The following is a 19,206-nucleotide window of genomic DNA, read 5'->3' as shown; positions in this document are numbered from 1 at the left end:
CCAGCTCCACCGAGCGTGGTGAGGAGCGCAGCCACAGCCCCGCTTCAGGGACGTGGCAGAGAGGCCAGCAGGCACAATGGCAGGGAACAACACCTGTACCCCCAAACACAGGGACACACACGGTGTGGGGGTGGTCTTGGGGTCTTCCCAGCAGTGCTGCAAGGGGGGGTTTCCTCCGGACACATCTGGTGGCTCTGCATGCCCAGCTGGTGCCCGGCTGTACAACAGGATCCCGCAAGGACAAGCCCTGCTCTGGAGTGAAATCCCCCTGTGCCCAGCTGCCGCCACCTCACAGAGCGTGGTGCAGGGAGCAGGACAACAGCAGCCCAACAGGGAAAAGAGCCCAGAGTAAGCTGTGCTGGCCGGACAGCCCAGCACTGCCTGGTGTTCCCTGGCTGTGTAACACACATTCATGGACATGCACACACACACAGACATACATACCTACCCTCTCCCCGCTTGCAGATCTGCTCGGGAAACCCAGTAAGGTGGTGCTGAAACCAGAGCCCAGCAGTGTGTCTGCAGGGCTGTGCGCACCCTGCTCAGTCCCTGGGTGCTGTCCCGGCAAGCACCAGCCCACCCCAGCCAGCCACAGGCAGTGCTGAGCCAGGGGTGCTGGGGCCAAGGGTTCACACCCAGCTAACCCCGGAGGCCACGCTCACATGAACACGCATGTCCCTGCACACCTTTGCACACACTCGGTGCCTGTCCCCAGCAATGTGTGCAGCCACCTGTCTGCGTGCTGCCACCCGGCACCCACCCTCCACACCCCTATGCAGGGATGCCCGTCGGTGTACCCAGGCACGCACATCTCCCCTCGCGTGCATGCCCTCTGGCCGCTCAGGGAGGGGAGGCATGCAGGCAGTACACTATAAATATAAGTTTTATTGATGTGTGAAATCCAACAAGTACAGCTGGCATCTCAGAAAGACTGAAATAAGCCGCAACATCTTCACCTGCTCAACAGCTCCTGGGGCCCTCCGGAGCACCAGCAGCAAGCAGGGACCTGGACACCCTGTCCCTGTGAGCCACTTACCTGCATGTGTGGCACAGCCTGTAGAGACAGCAGGGCCCTGCCAGCAACCCCGTGCTCCCCCCAGAACCCAGGGGCTCACCTCTACCCTGCCTGGTTCCTGCCAGGCTGCAGCTGCGGGCAGTGGTGCCCTGGCCCCGCTTGCATCCTTCCCCCAGCAAGGCAGAAGGACCCAGGCAAATGCCACCCACACATGGCTACCACAGCAGAGCTACGGCTGCAAGAGCAGACTCCCTTTGAGCTGCTATCTGCATCTTATTTTGGCAAATGGTCCCAGGAAAAAAGCAGCTCACCTCTGGTTGTGCGGGAGCACAGGTTTCAACACATGCAACTCTCTGCATGGTCCACCCCCACGCTGTATCACACGTGCAGCCCACTGTACAACCTCTTCTGCACATGCAGACAAGGCAAAGGCTGGAAAACTACCGGGTCCAGCGTGGCAGGGACACACGCAAAGCTGCCTATGGCACCAGGAGCTCCCGTGGCAGAGGGACAGGACAATTGGTGTGGATGAAACACTGTTTTATTGCCCAATTTGAGAGAGGTGAAATCCTGGGAGAAGCCCCATCCACTCCGTGCACTCGCCCAGTCTCCCCTCCAGCAAACCCTAGCACCAGCCGGGTGATGATGCATTTGGCTCTTCTTGTGCGTGTGACAAAGGGTGGCCTGGACATGCGTGGAGGTGAGAGCCCATAACCCTGCTTGCCTGCCTGCATTCACAGCACACATGTGGGAGAGGCAGTACCTGATACAGCCATGCCTGTGGGCTGAAGGAGACAGGCTAAGGGGCTGAAGCAGTTTTAGATGGGTTGAGGTTCAACCGGTGCTCCCAGGGAGCTGGAGCCATGGCCTGAACCACGTCGTCATCCATTCAAAGTGCATTGGAAGGGAAGGCAGCGTGCCGGAGGGGAGAGGAGGTGTGGGGGAAGAAGCCTGCTCTCCTCCATCACGCTCCTCATGATTATCCAGACACGTTCCCTGGTGGGATTCTGGCAGACAGAAGCACCCACAGCCCCGCTCCCCTGCTTTGATAAAGTGCATCCTCGCTGCTGCATGCCAGCCCAGCACATCGGTGCTTCCCACCTACTCAGGACAAGGCAAGACCCAGCCTGTGCACGCCCAGCCCCACACCACAAAACGACCAGTGTTATTGCCAAGGGGTCCAGCCATAGCCCGGCTCGGTGCCTATCTTGCCCTGAAAAGACCATCCCGGAGAGATGCTTGCTAGACAGTGGGCTGGAGCGGTCCAGCGTTCCTCCACTAAGGCCCCCCCTAGAGCAGGGCAGCTGCACCCCATCCCTCTGCCATGCCAGAGCCGAGACAACCCCTTTGTCCTGCAGGACAGGCAGCCACCCAGGCAGCAGAGGGGCAATAAATCCAGAGTGCTTGGCCCAGCCATGCCAGCCTGCGGGGCTCAGTGCAAACAAGCTCGGTCCCTTTGCATTTCTCTGGGCATTCCACCGTCTCTGGGATTGTCCTCACTGGGAGGGAAGGGGCAATGGATGGCCCCCTTCTGGCACCTCAGCTCAGTTCGCTCCTTGGGCACCATTTGCCTCTGCGCCATGGGGTGCCCAAATCCCTTGCTCATCACAGCCCCTTTGTACCAACACGTTCACTTGCCAGCTCTGCTGGGAATGCCAGTGCCCTTCTGCAGGGCACCTCAGGCCTCCTGCTGCCCTAGCAGCCCTAGGGATGAGGGCTGCCTCCCCCATGACCCACACTCCCCAGCACCCTTGCCCATCTCCAAAGCTCGTCCTGGCCCTCTGCCCTGCAGTGGCCACATATCTGGTCAGCTGTGACTCTGCAACCCGTGCACTCACCAGCACAGGAGGCCTGGACTGTGCTGAATTGTCCTGGAGATCCTGGGGGTGCTGCCAACTGCCCCATCCTGGGCAGGCTGGTCTGAGCAGCCACCTGTGGAGCTGCCTGCCCCAGCAGTCTCCTTCTGGCCACACTGAACTCAGGCAGCCTGTCCCATGGGGTTTCTCCGCAATCAGCAGAGACTGGCCAGTGAAGGCTTCTGTTGCGTAGGGGACATGGGCAGTGGCAGTCACAGGCACCTGCTGGTACCCCCCTCTGCTCCACACATGGGCCATCGCTAATTCTTCTCATCCTGGTCCTTCTGGGAGTGGTGGTGGCGCCGGCTAGGATGGCACAGGGGTGTCCCAGGAGGCACGATGTGCTGGGTGCAGACAGCAGCAGGACACAGTGCTGGGGACAGCAGTGCCTCCAGCGTGCAGGAGGCAGGACCCACCACGAGAGCCCCCGCTGCTAGGTATCAGGTGGGAGGCAGGAACTGTGCAAAGCTGCACCACTGGCATCTCCTGCTGACTTGGTATCCATCCAGGGAAAAACTGTCAGCCCAGCAGTGCGCACCCTGCGCTGGACAAGGCTTAACTAGCCACAGCCCAAGAGCAGGAGAGAAGTGGGGCACCGGTCCCATCAGCCCCACAGAGAGTGAGATGGAGAAGGGTGAGAGGCTGCAGCTCCACCACTCCCCTGGCTCCCTGCCCCTCCATACACCTGGTGACGGAGCAGACATGGGGACCACTCCCCACTCTGCAGCTGGCAGTGTCACGCCCAGGAGACTGCAGCCCCCCAAGCCAGCATGAGTCCATCGCAGGGCATGGCACAGGGCTGTCAGTGAACGAAGATCCAGGAGCGGAGGGGATTTTTGTGAGGGACAGCGGTAAGTCAGACAAGAGCCCCTGGGAAAACCCCAGTGCTCAACATGGAAAGGGCATCAGGGCGTGCCCTCTTTCCAAACCCTCTGTGCAGGAGAGCCCCATGGCTACAAGTTCCTCTCAGCAATGCTGTCCAAGCAGGGGAAACCTGACCTTGCTGAGCACCCAGCATCAGTGCTGCCACACGTCTGCCATCCATCTGCAGGCCAGCCAGATCCTGCTGTGTGGAGCAGTCCCAACATGAGCCAGTAAAAGCAAAGAACAGTCTCAAGGATTGTGCTGAAATCTGGCATTTGCATTGCAATCCCCTGCTGCTCAGAGTGCCGGCAGCAGCATCTCACAGACTGCTCTTGAACCAGGTCCCAGCATGCCAGGATGGGGTAGAGCTGCCTTCCCCATGTCCATGCTCACTAAAAAGCAATGGGTTCCCACATGGGTGGGTGACCAGTGCAGCCTGGTGACACCAGTGCCAGCACACCCACAGAGACAGGCCTGTGCTATGTGGCTAAGCAGCGTGCTGTGCCAGGAACAACATACAGCGTGTGCAGATGCCCTGCGAGCTCTGGTGTCAGCTCTGTTCCTTTAGAAAGCCAGCAAGGTGTCAAAATGCCTTCCCTCTGCAAGGTGTGTGGAGAGGCAGGTGACTTTGGAGGAGCCACCAGAGACACTTGTCAAAAGAGACCTTTTCCTGATACCAGTCACAAAGTGCAAAGCCCTTCCCAGTGTCAGGGTCACGCAATGCAAACAAACCGCTCCGAGATCTCACCTGCTTTCCATTTCTGGCACTGCTGGGACCCCCTTCTGCACAGTGTTACCGTGGGAGGTTTGCACTGTGTTGAGGCCGGGCGTCCCTGGTGCTGGCATTCCCCCCCTTGCACAGCCAGTGCTGAGCGAGGCTCGTCCTCCCTGTTCTGCTGAGACAGCCACAGCTCTGCCGGAGGAAGAGGAGTGAGAAGCAAGACGGTGCAAGGGGAGGGCTCAGGGCCAGCTCTTCTCCTGCAGTAGAGGCTCTAGCAGTGGCACAGCTGAGCACAGCCCTGTTTTTCAGCTGCCTGGTGCTGGCAGGGTGTGGGAACGTTAAATCCTCCCCATTCCATGTGGCACTTGAAGGGACCAGTCACTTCTCTCCACATGGGTTGATTTTATCCTCTTGGCTCAAACCCCAAAGACAACAGGGACTGAACGTGAAACTCCCTAAGGTCTGAGAATACTGTCCCATTCCCACAGACCCTGCCACATCCCCAGCTTTGAAGATCTCATCTCTGAGCATGGCATCTGAGCAGAAAGCTGAGACAGAGCCCCAAGTCCTTCTCTGCCTGCTGGCTCCCTTTCCCCTCTATGCAGACTGGGAAGCAGTGGGGTTTATAAAAAAAAAAAGAAAGAAAAGAAAAAAGAAAAAAAAAGAAAGAGAGGGGATTTACGCAGAAAGAAAAAGGGGATGCAGCAATTTCTGTGGCTATAGGAACAGGAAACACTAAAGCCTTGTGCAACTTGACCTATTGCATCTCTGGGCTCTTCTTCGCACTGACACACACGCTGCTGGCCAGAGCGAGCAATGGGGCTATGTGTGCTGTGCTACTGATCCATGCTCTGCAGGCGTCTCCTCCCACCTTCAGCCCTAGGATCAGCTCCACGGCGCTGCTGGCCTCCTGCCCAGAGCGGGCTCCTGTCGGCCTTGATCAGCAGACAGCTGCCTCCACGGGACTGTCCTTGGTGTCCCAATGTGTTTGGCGGAGAAGGGCAGTGCCGGGCAGGGGTGACAAGAGGGAGTCCAAGCTCTGTGGTGTTTGGCAGTCCTGGGGGAGAGGGTGGCACATGCCAGGGCTGTAAAAAACTTTTGCAATGAAGAGTGTGTGGAAAGGTTAAAACAGTTCCGAGATGTCTCAAACCCTTCTTGACTGAGCCAGGCCTGGCTGGCACCTACTGACACCTCCGGCACAGTCCATGACCTGCTCTCTGTCCATCTGCAGAACTGTCTCTCACAGCAGGCCAGGCCCAGGAATGGCACTGCATCCCCTTTATCTCTCTGACTTGACTTTGTACCTGAGGACCAGGTAAGCCAGGAGCCGCAGGATGATGAAGAAGATGCCCAGGATGAGGAAGTCCAGGTACAGTTTAGCCTCCTCCACGTCCAGCTCCTGCAGGATCTTGATGGGTTTTTGGAAAGGGCAGAAGTCCTCGAGGCACTCCAGGTCCTCACGCTCCATAGCATAGATGGTGAGAATGACTCCCTCAAAGCCATACCTAGGGCAGAGCACACCACGAGAGTCACCACATGCCCCAGGCAGCCCCATTCTCTCCCCAGCCCATGGGAGCCCAGGACAGGGAGCTTCTAGCCAGAGCACAGGGTCCCACCTGACATAGGAGACGTAGGAGCTCCACTGCAGGTAGGTGGGGATGGTCTTGAAGCTGACGAAGAAGCCCGAGAAGAGCAGGACAGGGATAGCAGTGACGGGTCCCACAAAGGTGGCCACCTGGGGAGCAGAGGCCACTGGGTGTCACGTCCCTGTCCCTGCACGCACTACCTATGGCACTCACATGCATACCTATGGGCAACACTTCCCGCCACGCCTCCTTGTCGTGGGACCCCCTGCAACTCTCCCCCTGTCTCCACATAACAGGCAAAGCCAGGGTCCTGTCTGACCTGTAGGGAAGTAGATGCAGCTCCGATGAGAAGCCCGAGGGACTGGGCCACCAGGGCTGTGGCAGTGGCCAGGGCAGAGAAGAGGAGGAAGCGCGTGGCTTCGGGTGGCTGGCCCGTCATCCAGTACACAATGCTGCAGTACGCAATGGGGCAGATCACCTGGAGAAAGGCAAGCAAAGAGACTTCTCCGCATGGCCATCCTCACCCCACAGACCCTCCCTGGGGGATGGAGAGCCACAGGGACCCCCCAAAGGCCAGCCATGGCATTCGGGTAGCCGGGCTGTGCCAAGGAAGGCACATCAGCATCAGGGCCACACTTTAGTCCAGTCAAAAGCTCACCTGGAAGGGCACATCCGCCATGGTCTTTGCCAGATAATAGGCTTTCAGGCTGTACCAGTAGTTCAAGTGCTCCCGCAGGAATACAGACATCTCCTGGGGGACTGCATGGAAACAAGGAGTTAGCAGCCAGCAGTGCCCTGGCCTGGGCTGCTCCAGCCCCCATTCCCACCTGCCCTGGTGCAGGCAGATGTGATGCTGCCCTGGCACAGAGCACCAGGCAGTCTCCTGCCTGTGCCATGAGCAGGTGCTCAAATCTTCACCAGGGAAAAAAATCAGTGCTCGATGTGGGAATTTTCTGCATGGAAAAGTCAGCTTGGCTGGGGGTTTTTATGCAAACTTTCTGAGGAAGTGAAAGAGAGGTGAAGCAGTTGAAAATGCAGTTTTACAGACATTTTCTCAGCAAAAAAATATTGCCAGCATTCTGCTTTAAGCCAGTGAGTACATTATAGCCAAGCATTAAATAAAGGGCAAAACTGCAATATACCCAAAGAGAACTTCCCCCCCTCCTTTTTGTTTGAATGTTTTTCCTCTCCTCTCTTATTTCACCCCTTTTGCCCAATTCATCTGGCTCCACCATACACCACCCAGCAGACACACTCCCACACAGCTGGGCCACCTCCCTCTGCCCCAGGGGTTGGGAGAAGCGAATGGGTGTTGGGGGAAGGAGCTCCTTACAGGTGAGGATGGTGGGCATCAGCGCAGCAAACATGAGGAAGAGCATGGAGAAGAAGAGAAAGCCGGTGTTGTTGAAGACTTTGCCCGCATCGTTGCCAATGTGCAGATAGAGCAGCCCAATCAGCACCCCAATGCAGATGTGGGACATGAACCGCAGGTGGGTCAGCACCTGCAGATAGAGAGGGTATAGGGACTCAGAGAGGCAGAACTGCATCCCATGAGCATCCCAGGGGAGCAGAGGACAGCCTGCCTGTTCCTGAAGGGTGAGCCCCACTCCATTCCCCGTTCGATTCCAGTCTCCGCCTGCCCCTAGCGACCAACAGGCCCCCATCCCCTCAGCCCTGGCCCAGCCTTCCCTGCTCTCACCGTGTCCCTTAGGATGCAGATAAAGGTTCTCTTGAAGAGGATGCAGAACTGGGTTGAAGTGCTGGTGGCAAACGTGTGGCTCTCGATGTGGTCCACGTCCTGCAAGATCACAGACAAGTCAGGGACATGGGTCAAGTTCACAACATGGGCTCCCTACTAGGATAGCACCCAAATGCTCCCGGGGTGCCCCTTGTGAGCACCCATGGTGAGAAGAGGCACTGACAGCTGCAAGCACAGAGCTGTTGCTCAAGACAAGCAGAGGCTGGCTGAACACCTCCATGCTCCCCACCATGTCCAAGGGGCTCTAGGCATCACAGGATATCTGTGCACTGTAGGGCAGGGGGAACAGAGGTGTCGCTGGGTGGGCACCCCATTACCTGCCACTCCCTGTCACCATAGGAGGCTCCTCTCATCCCCACTCACCGTCACACAGTGTGCCGGGCATGATGGATCTGCCTTGTTGGGGCTGCTCTTCTTCTCGGCCATGGTGCACATGCCATTCTGGACAGCACGGAACAGGACGGGGTTGAGGTCCCCATACTCTCCTGAGGCCACCTCGATAACTGTGGAGGAGGACAGGACCCCTGAGAGGTGCTGAGCCAGCCCTTGCCATTACTTTGCTTGGCCTGCCCAGACCATGACCCCATGGGGCAGGGAGATGGCAGCCCAGCACAACCTCCAACCCACAATGCTACACCACACAGCAGCACTGCCCAGACAGCACCTAACAGGAAGGGCACAGGCAGCCCTTCTCCCTGGGCAACCCAGGGGAATGCTGGGCAGCCCCTAGGGCTTGGCAGCGGGTTTGGACCTTGTCACCCTCTGCTCCTCACCAGAGCCCCAGCTGGGGAAGGGGCACTCACTGAAATCAGCAGGGTTGTGGTACGTGGGGCAGTGGAGGCCGAGACCCTTCAGGTAGGGGATGAGGTTGGTCACGACACCTTTGAAGATGCACTGGCCCTGGCTCAGGATGTACAGCTGCAAGAAAAGGCCAGGATATGTCAGGTGCAGAGCAGCCAAGAGCACTGTTGCCTGCTCCTACCCACCTCCCTGTCCTAGGGTGACACACAGGGCACCCTTACCAGACCCCGGCCATCAGGGCTGTGTGCCACACAAGCCCCAGGTCAAATGCCTGCAGCCCATCCCTCCCAGACTCTCTCCTGGGTCTTGGGGCCAGAGGGACCCTGTGCCCCCAAAGAGTCCTGTGTCCTAGCCCAGTTCAAACCTTGTCGAACATCTCAAAAAGCTTGGCGCTGGGCTGATGGATGGTGCAAATGATGGTGCGCCCACCCTGTGCCAGGGACCGCATCAGGGAAACCACTTGGAAGCAGGAGGCACTGTCCAGACCGCTGTGGCCACACAGGATGGGGTGGAGGAGAAAGAGATAGCAGAGAGAGAAGGGGAGAGTTGAGAGGGGGAGAAGTATATCCTAAAGATGCCCCCAGTTGTCTCCCCTTGTGAGCACCCTCTTCCCAGGTCAATGGAGGAAAGCATCCCTTTGCAGCCCCAGCTCTGCCACGCCCCAGCCCTCTTGAACCCCTGCTGGGCACAGTCACATCCCACCCTCAGGTCTCGCAGCCCAGCTGTACTCCAGAGGGTGCTGGTCACCCTGGTGTCCCCCAGCCCCTGCAGCCTCACCTCGTGGGCTCATCGAAGAACATGACCGGAGGGTTGTTCACCAGCTCCAGGGCAATAGCCAGGCGCTTGCGCTGCCCCCCTGACAGCGAGATGGTGCGGGTGTAGGAGCACTCCAGCAGCCCCAGAGCTGTCAGGATCTCGTTCACCTGTGAGACAGCCTCATTCACCACAGGTTCCCACAGACCCTCACCCCATCCCTGCCACCTCCCTTCAGACCTCCACCACAGGGAGCCCCTGGCATCATCTGGTCCCCTCAGGGCACTCCCTTCCCTAGTGTCCCCTAGTATCTCTCTTGGGGAGAGATAAGGGGGCCTGGGCCCACCTTCCTCTGCACTCACCAGCTCCTTCTTCACCTCCTGCTTCTCACTCAGCTTCAGGTTAGCGGAGACCTGCAGGGAGAGACGACTGTCAGATGTAGGGAACACAATCAGCTGCACCATGGCACCGTCCCTGCCCACGTGAGGGCTGGGAGTGGTGGCTCAGGATGAAGGGAGCAAGAACAGCAGGATTTTGTTCCCGTGTCCCAGAGCCCTTGGAAATGCCTGATGTCAGTGTGGGCTCAGTGCCCAAGGACACAGTCCACAGGATGCCCCACAGAGCCCAGCATGCTGCCTGGCTCCCGGATCGCTCACCATCATAGCCTCCAGCACAGTGAGGTGCGGCAGGAGCATGTCATCCTGCATGATGTAGCAGGACATCTTGCGGAAGGTACGCAGATCCCGTGGCCGGCCATTCACCAGGATCTGCCCCTTCATGCCAGTCTCCCTGCAAGAAAGAGGCGTGTGCGGGTGTAGCACAGGACCCCTAGTACTGCACCCCCAGACCTGCTGGCTTCCCCCCAGCCTCACCTGTAGCCAGCCAGGATGTTCATGAGTGTGGACTTCCCAGCACCTGAGGGCCCCATGATCCCAATGAGCTCCCGCTGGCAGAACTTCCCTGACAGGCATTTGAGGAGAGTCTTGTACCCTGGAGAGAGAGCAGCACAGGTTCAGCTTTCAAGAGCAGCAGTGCTACTGGGGCACCTGGGGGACCTCAGGACCTCCATGCATTCTGCCAGGGGCTGCATATGCCTGGAGACTGTCTCCATCAGCATCACCAGGGCTATAGCCACAGCAACTGTCATTTCCAGAATGATACCTGACCCCAGTCCTTGGCTGGCCCCACTGATTTCCAGCACAGAAGAGGCACATGCCCTGGATCACGGCAAAGACCATGGAAATCCCTGGGTCAGGGCACGTAGCTGCTGAGGCAGATTACCAGGCTGTGACATTGGTCCTGAGCATGTTGTCAGATCCCAGTCCCAAGGGCCAGTGGAGAGGGACAGCAAGAAACAGGATAGCATAGGGCAGGCAAAGTCCCCAAGCCTGCTGGATGCCCGGCTGTTGCCTTCATTGGCATTCATGCTGTGATACCCGTCAGCAGCCACTGCTAATCAGACCTGGAATTATCTCTGCTTTAAATGCAGCTGATTAGCATTTTCTGGCAGAAGGAACATGATGTGTTCGGAGTAGGGAACAGGCACAGCCTCAGGCTCTCAGAAGCTGCCCCCAAAACACAGCCCTGTCAGGAGAGCAATGGTATACAGGGTGCTAAGACCATGCTGAACCATGGACCAGGTCTGAGTGTGTCCCTGCTGGAAACATGCCCCCCGTGTGCCCTGTGGTGGCAGGTGGTGTTGGGCAAGGACAACATGTCCATCCCCTGCCCACAGGCTGGGGCGAGTCCCAGGGCCAGACCAGTTCATGGTCCTCATACCACTCTAGGGGTACAAGGGACCCCTCTGGCTTTGTCCATCCCCAGGACAGGGGGTCCGGCACAGCAAGCCCCCTGTTCCTCCTCTGCATCCCTCAGAGCCAGGCACCCTGCACCCAGGAGTGGGCCTCGCTGGCAGAGGGGCAGCAAGGGCAGGGAGGGGAGGAGGACAGGGGGCTGTGCATGACATCAGCAGAGCCAGCATGCCCAGCAGCCCCCCCAGCGCATCCTGGCACCACGCACACAGCTCCGGCACCGCGCATGCTGCTCACGTCGGCGCCACTGCAGCTTGCGCAGCGGTTACTTGCGTTCATTGACTGCCAGTAACCTCCTGCTTCAGCAGAGCGCGGCGGATCCTGGGGGCTGCGGTCAAAGGCACCGGGAGCTCCCCGCCTGCTCCTCCACCTGCACCTGGCCTGGGGGAGAGGAGAGTCCCTCCCATTGCCCCCCCAGGATCCCAGCACCCCTCGGCTTGCTCCTCTCCGGTCCAGCTGTCCGAGCCTTTCCCCCTTCCTCCCCACAGGGCACTGCCCCCCTAGCAAGCAGCCGGTCCAGCACACTCTGCCCTGGGGAACCCATGGTTGCACCATGGCTCCTCCTGGGATGCTTCCTCAGCATCCCAGACAAACAGGCAGACCTCATCCAGGGGGATGTAGGGGCTGGTCCCACTGTCTTTCAGTCCTTCAGTTTCCCTAGCTGCAGAGCCTGCCTGGGGACAGTGCTCCTGGCTGGCAGGGCACCCCACTGAGCAGCCCCATGCCCTCGCTCTGCTCACCCCAGGCCCCTGCTTATCCCTGCCTGCCTTCAGCTTCTGCAGATCAGCTCCCCCTCCATCTCATGGGGCTGCCTGATTGGTATCCCATTAACTAAGAGAACTAATTAAAGCAGACTACCACCCACCAGCCACCATCTGCCTCCCCTCTCCCCTCCCTGAGCTCTCGGCCAGAGTCACAGACAGGAAAGGGAACTGTGGCCTCAGCTGCACAGGGAGCTGCTAGAGAGGAAATCCCCTGCAAATCACACATATTCTCCTTGCCAAGCTCTGAACTGGGGCACCCCTTGGGGTCTCCTGCTGCTGGCACGTCACACACAGGCATCATACCCCAATCAACAGTGCTGGGGAAACTAATCCCTCCTGGCTGCCCCTGAACCAGGAAATCTGCCCCATTTCCCCTGTGTGTTCCTGGACAGAGGCTTCCCTGGGATGCGGTCTACTTTCTTCTGGCATTGCACAGCAGAGGCATGCAGCAGCTTCTGCAGGACACAAGCCTGCCCTCCACCCATGGGCACCCAGCAAGGGCAGGCAGCCATAGCATGGCTGCAAACAGGATCTGCCGCTCAGACAGACCACGGAGCTGGACAGCTCGACCACCCAGACAGCCCCCACTGCCACAGGGGACAGCAGGGTAAGCAGCTCCAGCATCTCCTGCTGTGGCTCCCGGTGTGCAGCCCCGCTGCCACACACTGAGGCAAGCTCCTGCCGGCAGGCAGGGAGCTGAGGCACTCTGTGCTTGCAGAGGCTGGGAATGCCTGGAGCAGGAATTGGCAGAGAAGTGATGAATCCAGCACAGAATGAGACATTGAAGACCCGGGTGAGATCAAGGCATGCGGAACAGGAGAGGGGTGCGGTAGCCCTGCCAGGTCCCCTCCCCTGCCCTTCCTCAGCTGGCAGCTCCTACCTCTCTTCCTCCACCAGGAGCCTTCCCGCACAGAGTAGGACAGGTCGATGAACTCAATGTTGACAGCCGAGCGCTTCGGGAGGTGGGAAAACCTCTGGGCCTCTGTGATGTGGTTCTCCACCTTCTTCAAATGGGTGGTGAGGAGCGGGGCATCTGGGGGGCTGGCGTGGCACACTGTGTCCTCCAGGGCAATGGAGACACATGCAGGATCCATACCCTTCTCTGCCATCCTGCTGCTCTGTAGGAAACACACGGGGATTGACTCACAGTGGACCCCTCTCTCAAGGCCAGGGTCTGGCACCCACAGCCGGGATGGAAGGATAGACCTGGCCGGGGCAGCTCAGCCGGTACCAAGGGGCTCACAGCAAGGAGGAGCTGATCAGCTCCACAGTCAATAATTCATGCACCTCCTGCGGCTGGGTCTAGCTCTGGCAGCAGAGCTGTCAGGCTGTTCAGCTCCCATAGTCCCACTGCTGCTGGGCTCCCTGCCCTGCTCCTGTCCACCATAGTGGGCACAGGATGAGAGGTGAGAGAGCTGATGTTTTGCCCTCATGGGGTGGGGGACACTCAGCTGCACCTGGATGTCCTTAAGGGCTCACCAGGAATTACCCCTGCCTGGCCTGGCCAGGGCTTGGGGGACACAGGTATGGGGTGCCAAGTAAGCAGACCCTTCCCAGACAGTTCCTTGGACAAAGCATGCTGTGCTTCACCCAGGCTCCAGGGGCAGAGCAGTCCTGGCTAGATTGGACCCTCTGCTGAGTCCCCATGGGCTCGCTGGGAAAGACTTTGATGGTTGGACTCGATGATCCCAAGGGTCTTTTCCAACCTAAATGATTCTATGATTCTATGACTTAATAGAGCAGGGATGGGGCCCCGGTAGTGCCAGTCCTTCTCTGCCTCCTTTGGCTCGTTTCACCTTCCTGGCTCTTACCAGCACAGCCTCAGAGACCAGGCCAGAACTTAACTGGGGCCATTGCATGATGCTAATACAGACATCTACCCAAACGCTCTCCTGCTAGGCAGTGTCTTCTGCCTGCAGTCCTCCCCACAGCCTGCTGCAGCACGGCCAAGCTCCCCGCATCCCCAACTTGGCTTGAAGACTCTGCGGTGCTGGGGGGATGTTGAGCCAAGCAGGGTGCGGAGCATCCTAACCCCAGATCGCCCTGCGGCACCACAGACTGGCAGAAGGTTGGGGATCCCCACAGCACCAGCAAAAGGAGCCTGAGCTGTGCATGAGCAGGCTGGGCCCAGCAGCCATCTCACCTCCAAGGCTAGGGTTCTAATGCTTCGCTAACCTACATTTTGCTGAGGTGCAGGCTGCAGGCAGCTCCTCGCTACAGCTGCAATGCACACACAGTCCCCTGAAACGGGAAGCCGGCTTCGCGAGGAGCTGCGCCGAGATCTTCCCAGCCCCTCTCCCCGTTGCAGACAGATCCCTTTCAGGGCTGGAGGACAGCCAGCCCCAGCCCTGAGGAAGAAGAGGTGGGAAGGAGGGCTGCGGGATCCCAGCACTCAGATCCCCCTCTCAGCAGCCGCGAGCTCTGGGACACACCGTGGCACCCAGCCCCAGGGTGCGGGGCCCCGGGAACGGGGGGGGGCACCGGGCACAAAGCGCCCTCGGGCTCACCTTGACTCCTTCGGCTGGGCGTTACAAGGAGCGCTAAATCCCACAAGCCGCTCTCCGCGGCTTAGCCCGTCCCCGCGGCGAGGAGCGGGGAAGGCAGCTTTGCCGAGGATGTTCTTCCTTCATCCCGGCTCCCCGCCGGCCCCCTCCATCCCCGGCCGCCCCCGGCGCCCCCCCACCCCGGGCAGGGGAGGGGGCTCCTCCGGGGAAGGGGCTCCCGCAGGCTCACCTGGCAGGCTGCGGGCGCGGCAGCTCCTCTCCCCGCCGGCTGCGGCCGTGCCTCCGCCGCAGCGCCCTCCGCCTCTCCCTCCTCCGCAGACAAAGGGGCGATGCCCGCGGCGGGGGCCGGGGGCCGGCGCCGGGCCGGGCCGGGCCGGGCCGGGCAGGGAGCGGCTCGGCGGCAGCCGGACGGTCCTCAGCGCCGGGACCCAGGCTGGGCGCTGCCCCCGCGGGTCCCCAGCCGGGGTCTCCTCCCCATCGCTCCGCAGGGCTGGGCTGGGCTGGGCTAGGCTGGGCTGGGCAGGGCGGGAGGGTTGCTCTAAACCCCTAGCCCAGCAGTGGCTAGCAGCCCCCCGGGCCCGGCTGTGCCCCTCTCCGCCAGCTTTGTCCCTGCTGCTGCTTCTGCCTGTCGGGGCGGCAGGATGGGCTGCCCAGGCAGGCAGCAGTGCCAGGCAGCGAAAAATCCTCTTAAAGGGACCGGCCCGATTTCCTCGCCCAGCAAGCCAGAAGGCCCTGAGCGTCCTCAGTGCAGAAGCCTGGGGTTTGCTAGCCCTGTTGCCGCAGCCCCCCAGCACCCCGCCCCGCTGTTGTTCCGTGTGGGGCAGAGCCTGCTGCAGCTCCCTCTGTTGCCATCTTAGCCCAAAACCCTGTGGGCACAACACTCCTGAAGTCCGCTCCTGACCGGGAAGCTTCTGGCCGCACCCCTGCGCATCCCAGGGCTCCTGTATCCCAATGCCCCCGCATCCCGGGGTTCCCTCATCTGGTTGCCCCTGAGTCCTGGGCATCCCAGGACTCCTGCAACCCAGTGGCCGCACATCCCAGGGTCCTGCTTCCCGCTCAGTCCTGCACTGACCTGGGACAGGTGCCACCCACCACGCAGACACCCCAATGGGGGCACAAGCTGGGTGAAACTCGGGCTGCAATGCAGCAGACTGCCTGGGAAGCCCACACGAGGCATCAAGAGCTAGGGCTGGTGGGGTAAAAGCTGACCACAAAGGGCCTTGATAGGAGGGTGCCCCCTCCCTCCCTAGGGCTTTGCCCCCAGCACACACTCCCCTGTGCAGCTCATCGTGGGAGACCTGCCATCCCCCTGCACCTCCGCCCTCCGCAGCACCGCGCCTGGCTCCATCCTCGCTGTTACTCACACCTCTCACCCACCACAGCACTTAAACATGAAAGACATATGGAAATGAGTGGCACTAACAAGAGTATTAATTAAAAAACCATCTGTTGAGCCAAGGAAAGCCTTCCCCTCCCACAGCCAGCCTTGGGCTGGGACAGAGCTTAGGGCAGTGATGAAGTTCCTTGGCAGAATGCGATACAGCCACAGGAGAGACTGTGGGGCAGGGCAGCCCGCAGGCTGGGCAGGGGAAGGGCACAAGGAGGTAGTTGTGGAGACAAAGTCCATATGGAGGTCTTAAGCCATCTCCTCGTGGAGCAAAAGGCATGCTGGACCCATCCAGTTTGCTCTGTGTTCAGCATGCTGACTCCCGTCCCCAGGGTACTCACCGTTAGCAGGTCTCAGCCTAGTCCTGCTTCCCTGCAGGTGGGCACAAGCAGGGTCTGGGAGTCAAACACCTTGATGCTAAAGCCCCTTCCTTCTCAACTGCTCGAGGCTGGGTTGGGAGCTCCCGAGACCAAGTTGGTGGCCATACAGCAATCAGCAGCTGCTGCAGCACCCTGCTGTGGAGTTGTTTCAAGGTGGAAGGCCAGCAGGGATGGGAGTCCAGTGCCCAGAAAGGCTTAGTGGCCAGTGCCATGGGCACATTCAGCATCCATTTGGTCCCCAGCTAGGACCTTCCTACAGTGGCCTTGACCATAACAGTGTTCCTATGGTGGCTCATGTGTCCAGGACAGTATCAGTGGCAGAAGGAACCCATCTTGGCTCTGTCACGTATGTCCAGGGCTCTGGGGACAGAGCAGGCAGCAGAATCTCTTTGCATAACTGGAAAACCTGTGTGATTTCCTGTAAACATATTTTTAATTACCCACAGCAGTACTGCTGGTCCTCCAGCTCCCCTGGCAATCCCATCACACGTGCTCAGATCACCTTCTGCTTCCCTGGGGGAATAAAAACACTGTCTTTTTCCATTGCTGCTTCAGAGGGAGCCAGGGCTGTCCTCAGGAAGCGCAAGGCTCTTCCCGGCTGAAGCCGGGTACCAGCATCAGCATGAATGCACCCTACTGAAGATTGCTCCAGCTCTGCCTGACAGCTGCAGCAAGCACATAGGGCAGATCTACCTCTCAGGCCGCAGCCTGGCCTGTTTGCAGGAAATACCTGGCAGGGAGGAATCACAACCTGCAGCACAGATGGGATAATACTTCTGTAACGGGCGCAGGCACAAATGCTACCTCCCCCACTAAAAGGGGATACGAGCCTCCTCTAGGAAACAGCCGGGCAAACTGAGGCCAAGACACCAACATCCCCAAGCCCAGCTGCAGGAAACACACGCAGCTCCCCAGTGCCTACTGCCCACAGAGCATCCCCTGCCCCTGGAGAGTCACAGGATGGAGCCAGGCAGGAAGGCAGCCCTGCGAGAGAGTGAGTCCAGAACATCTCCTCTCCTCTTAGATGACAGCCTTAGGATGGACAGAGCTTATGGAAGGAGCACAGTGATGGAAACATGTGGCAAAGGGAAGGAGAAATCCAGGGTGGAAGCCTCCCTTGGTCTGGGGCCAGCGGCCACAATCCTGGACAGCCCAGCTCTACGCAGAGGAAGCTATAAGGAAAGCAAGAGCAGCAGATTTTAAGCTTTTTGGCAACCCCCAGCTCTCTGCGCCAGCCCCTCCCACCAGCGAGGCAGGCCTTCACAAAAGGTGGGCAGCCACCACTGGGACTCACCACATGGGACATGGCAGTCGCACTCGCAGATGTCGCAGCGCAGGAACCAGCGGGCCCAGCCCGAGCGCTTGGTGACACAGGCTGAGATCTTGATGCAGCCATGGTTGAGGAAGGCTCCCAGGTGGGCCTGGGTGCTGCAAGACGAGGAACACCTCCCGGTAATATCCCGCTCGCTGATTTCAATCCGACCTCGCAGGCAGATCCCTGCAAGAGCAGGACCAGAGCACTTAACAGGGTGCCCACCAGCCCTAGAGCCCTCCTGCGGCAGGCTGGGGGCAAAGAGGGATTGGAGGCATGCCTGTAGCCCTCCCACCTGCTCCCCATGCAGGCAGGGTGTCCCCTCGAGCTCAGCGTGACACCCAGCAGTACTCACGGAGGCAGGTGGGCTTGGGCGTCCAGCGGCCGTCGGACTGGCAGGCACTGGCCGGGTCCCCCAGCAGCAGGAATCCAGGCCGACAGCTGTACCGCACCACTGAGCCAACCCACCAGTCATTGCCATGCACCACCGAGTTGAAGTCCGCTTCGGGTCGCCCGCAGTTCACTGGGGACAGGGAGGTTTACATGGGGCTAGCGCTCTGCTCTGTGCAGCCTGCTCGACAGAACGGCAGCCCAAAGGGAGGCACTCAGACAAGTTGTGGGTCCTGGGGAAGGACCAGGGTGCTGGGCAGGCTCCGTGAGTACCCCAGGCTGCTTCCCCTTGTGGCCCAAGGACCAGGCTGCTGGAGAGACTCCATGCTCTTGTGCATGGCACAAAACCTGCCCTCCCCAGACTGGCAGCACCAAGCCCTGCAGCCATCCCCAGGGCACCCCTCCGCAAACTTCCCCCTCCGGCTGTACCTCGGCAGAAGGACTTGTAGCCCAGCCAGCAGCAGCTGCCGTTCCCACACTGGCTCCTCTTCAGCTCCTTGTGCTTCCCCTTGCAGCCCCCCAAGCAGATGGGCGCTGTGCCAGACCAGTAAGTATCCAGGTCTCCTGGTGTTGCAGGGAGCAAGACAGAGCAGGGCTGGGGCAGGGGGCCAAGGATCACCCTTCCCACCACCTCCCCAGCCCTCAGACACCCACATAGAGGTGGTACAAGCCCCAGCGAAGGCTCGTCTCAGCCCACCCCCCAACCCCTGCTGTCATGAGGAGCACATCCACTTGTGGCCCCAAGCTCTTCTGCAAACCAGCACCCTCTTCCCTTGTGCCAAGCCTCGGCACAGGGACATGACAAAGGTACTGGGGAAGACCGGTCCAGCCAGGTGCCAGCAGTTCTGAGGGATCCTGTAAGCCCCTCTTCCCCCAAGCACTCTGTTACCTTCTAGGTTCTCACAGGAGACCAGCGTGGCCAGCACGGCGAGGAAGAGGAGGCCCACTCCCATAGCGCTCACTGCCCTCCTCCCTTTGCCCCTCAAATCAAAGGCCCCCTCTCTGCTTGCCCAGGAGAAAGTGAACTTGGTTTCCATACACACAGGACAGGGGATGCTGTAGGACATGGGGGAAGGGAGGAGACGTTCCCTTTAATGCCAATCCTCTCCCTAGCAGATAATCTCTGGCAGATTACCCTCCCTAGACCCAGTGTTTAAAGGGACAACTCCTCCCAGACACCACAGCCTCGCCTCTGCTCCCAGCACCTAGCACTCCCGTAAGTGCAGGAGTGCTGTAGTGTGAGATTATGCAGGTGCAGCCGTGGCTCCGGCAGCAGACCCCCAAGGCCCGCCTGTTGGAAAGA

The 19,206-nt window shown here is 59.8% G+C and overlaps 1 protein-coding gene and 1 long non-coding RNA gene across 2 annotated transcripts; both read right to left on the bottom strand.

Annotated features, from left to right (window-relative positions):
- Positions 1 to 871: 871 nt before the first annotated feature.
- Positions 872 to 15,433, bottom strand: ABCG4 (ATP binding cassette subfamily G member 4). Its single transcript, XM_054223051.1, has 15 exons — positions 14,664 to 15,433; positions 12,811 to 13,048; positions 10,228 to 10,345; positions 10,012 to 10,144; positions 9,718 to 9,768; positions 9,380 to 9,525; positions 8,967 to 9,090; positions 8,605 to 8,719; positions 8,165 to 8,304; positions 7,742 to 7,840; positions 7,376 to 7,544; positions 6,701 to 6,801; positions 6,362 to 6,520; positions 6,073 to 6,191; positions 872 to 5,961 (listed from the first exon to the last, which is right to left on the bottom strand). Exons 2-15 carry the CDS (start codon positions 13,037 to 13,039, stop codon positions 5,736 to 5,738), a joined length of 1,929 nt encoding a protein of 642 aa, XP_054079026.1. The 5' UTR covers positions 13,040 to 13,048; positions 14,664 to 15,433; the 3' UTR covers positions 872 to 5,735.
- Positions 15,434 to 17,504: 2,071 nt separating this feature from the next.
- LOC128918618 (uncharacterized) lies at positions 17,505 to 18,460 on the bottom strand. The gene is made up of 3 exons (XR_008469635.1): positions 18,333 to 18,460; positions 17,869 to 18,036; positions 17,505 to 17,699 (listed from the first exon to the last, which is right to left on the bottom strand). It is a non-coding gene; the product is annotated as an uncharacterized LOC128918618 (long non-coding RNA).
- Between the last annotated feature and the right edge of the window lie 746 nt (positions 18,461 to 19,206).

Source organism: Rissa tridactyla, chromosome 17 (assembly GCF_028500815.1).
Source record: "Rissa tridactyla isolate bRisTri1 chromosome 17, bRisTri1.patW.cur.20221130, whole genome shotgun sequence".
NCBI classification, from domain to species: Eukaryota; Metazoa; Chordata; class Aves; order Charadriiformes; family Laridae; genus Rissa; species Rissa tridactyla.
Note: the sequence above shows the minus strand (reverse complement) of the source record. Positions and strands in the feature narration are given on the sequence as shown.

Bases quoted from the DNA above. Each gene is read 5' to 3' on its own strand.
- ABCG4 (XM_054223051.1), bottom strand. From the start codon at position 13,039: ATGGCAGAGAAGGGTATGGATCCTGCATGTGTCTCCATTGCCCTGGAG. The intron at 8,720-8,966 runs GTTTGAACTGGG...CTTTTCTTGCAG, and splicing joins TTTTTGAGATGTTCGACAAG to CTGTACATCCTGAGCCAGGG. The intron at 8,305-8,604 runs GTGAGTGCCCCT...CCTCCTCCACAG, and splicing joins CCACAACCCTGCTGATTTCA to TTATCGAGGTGGCCTCAGGA.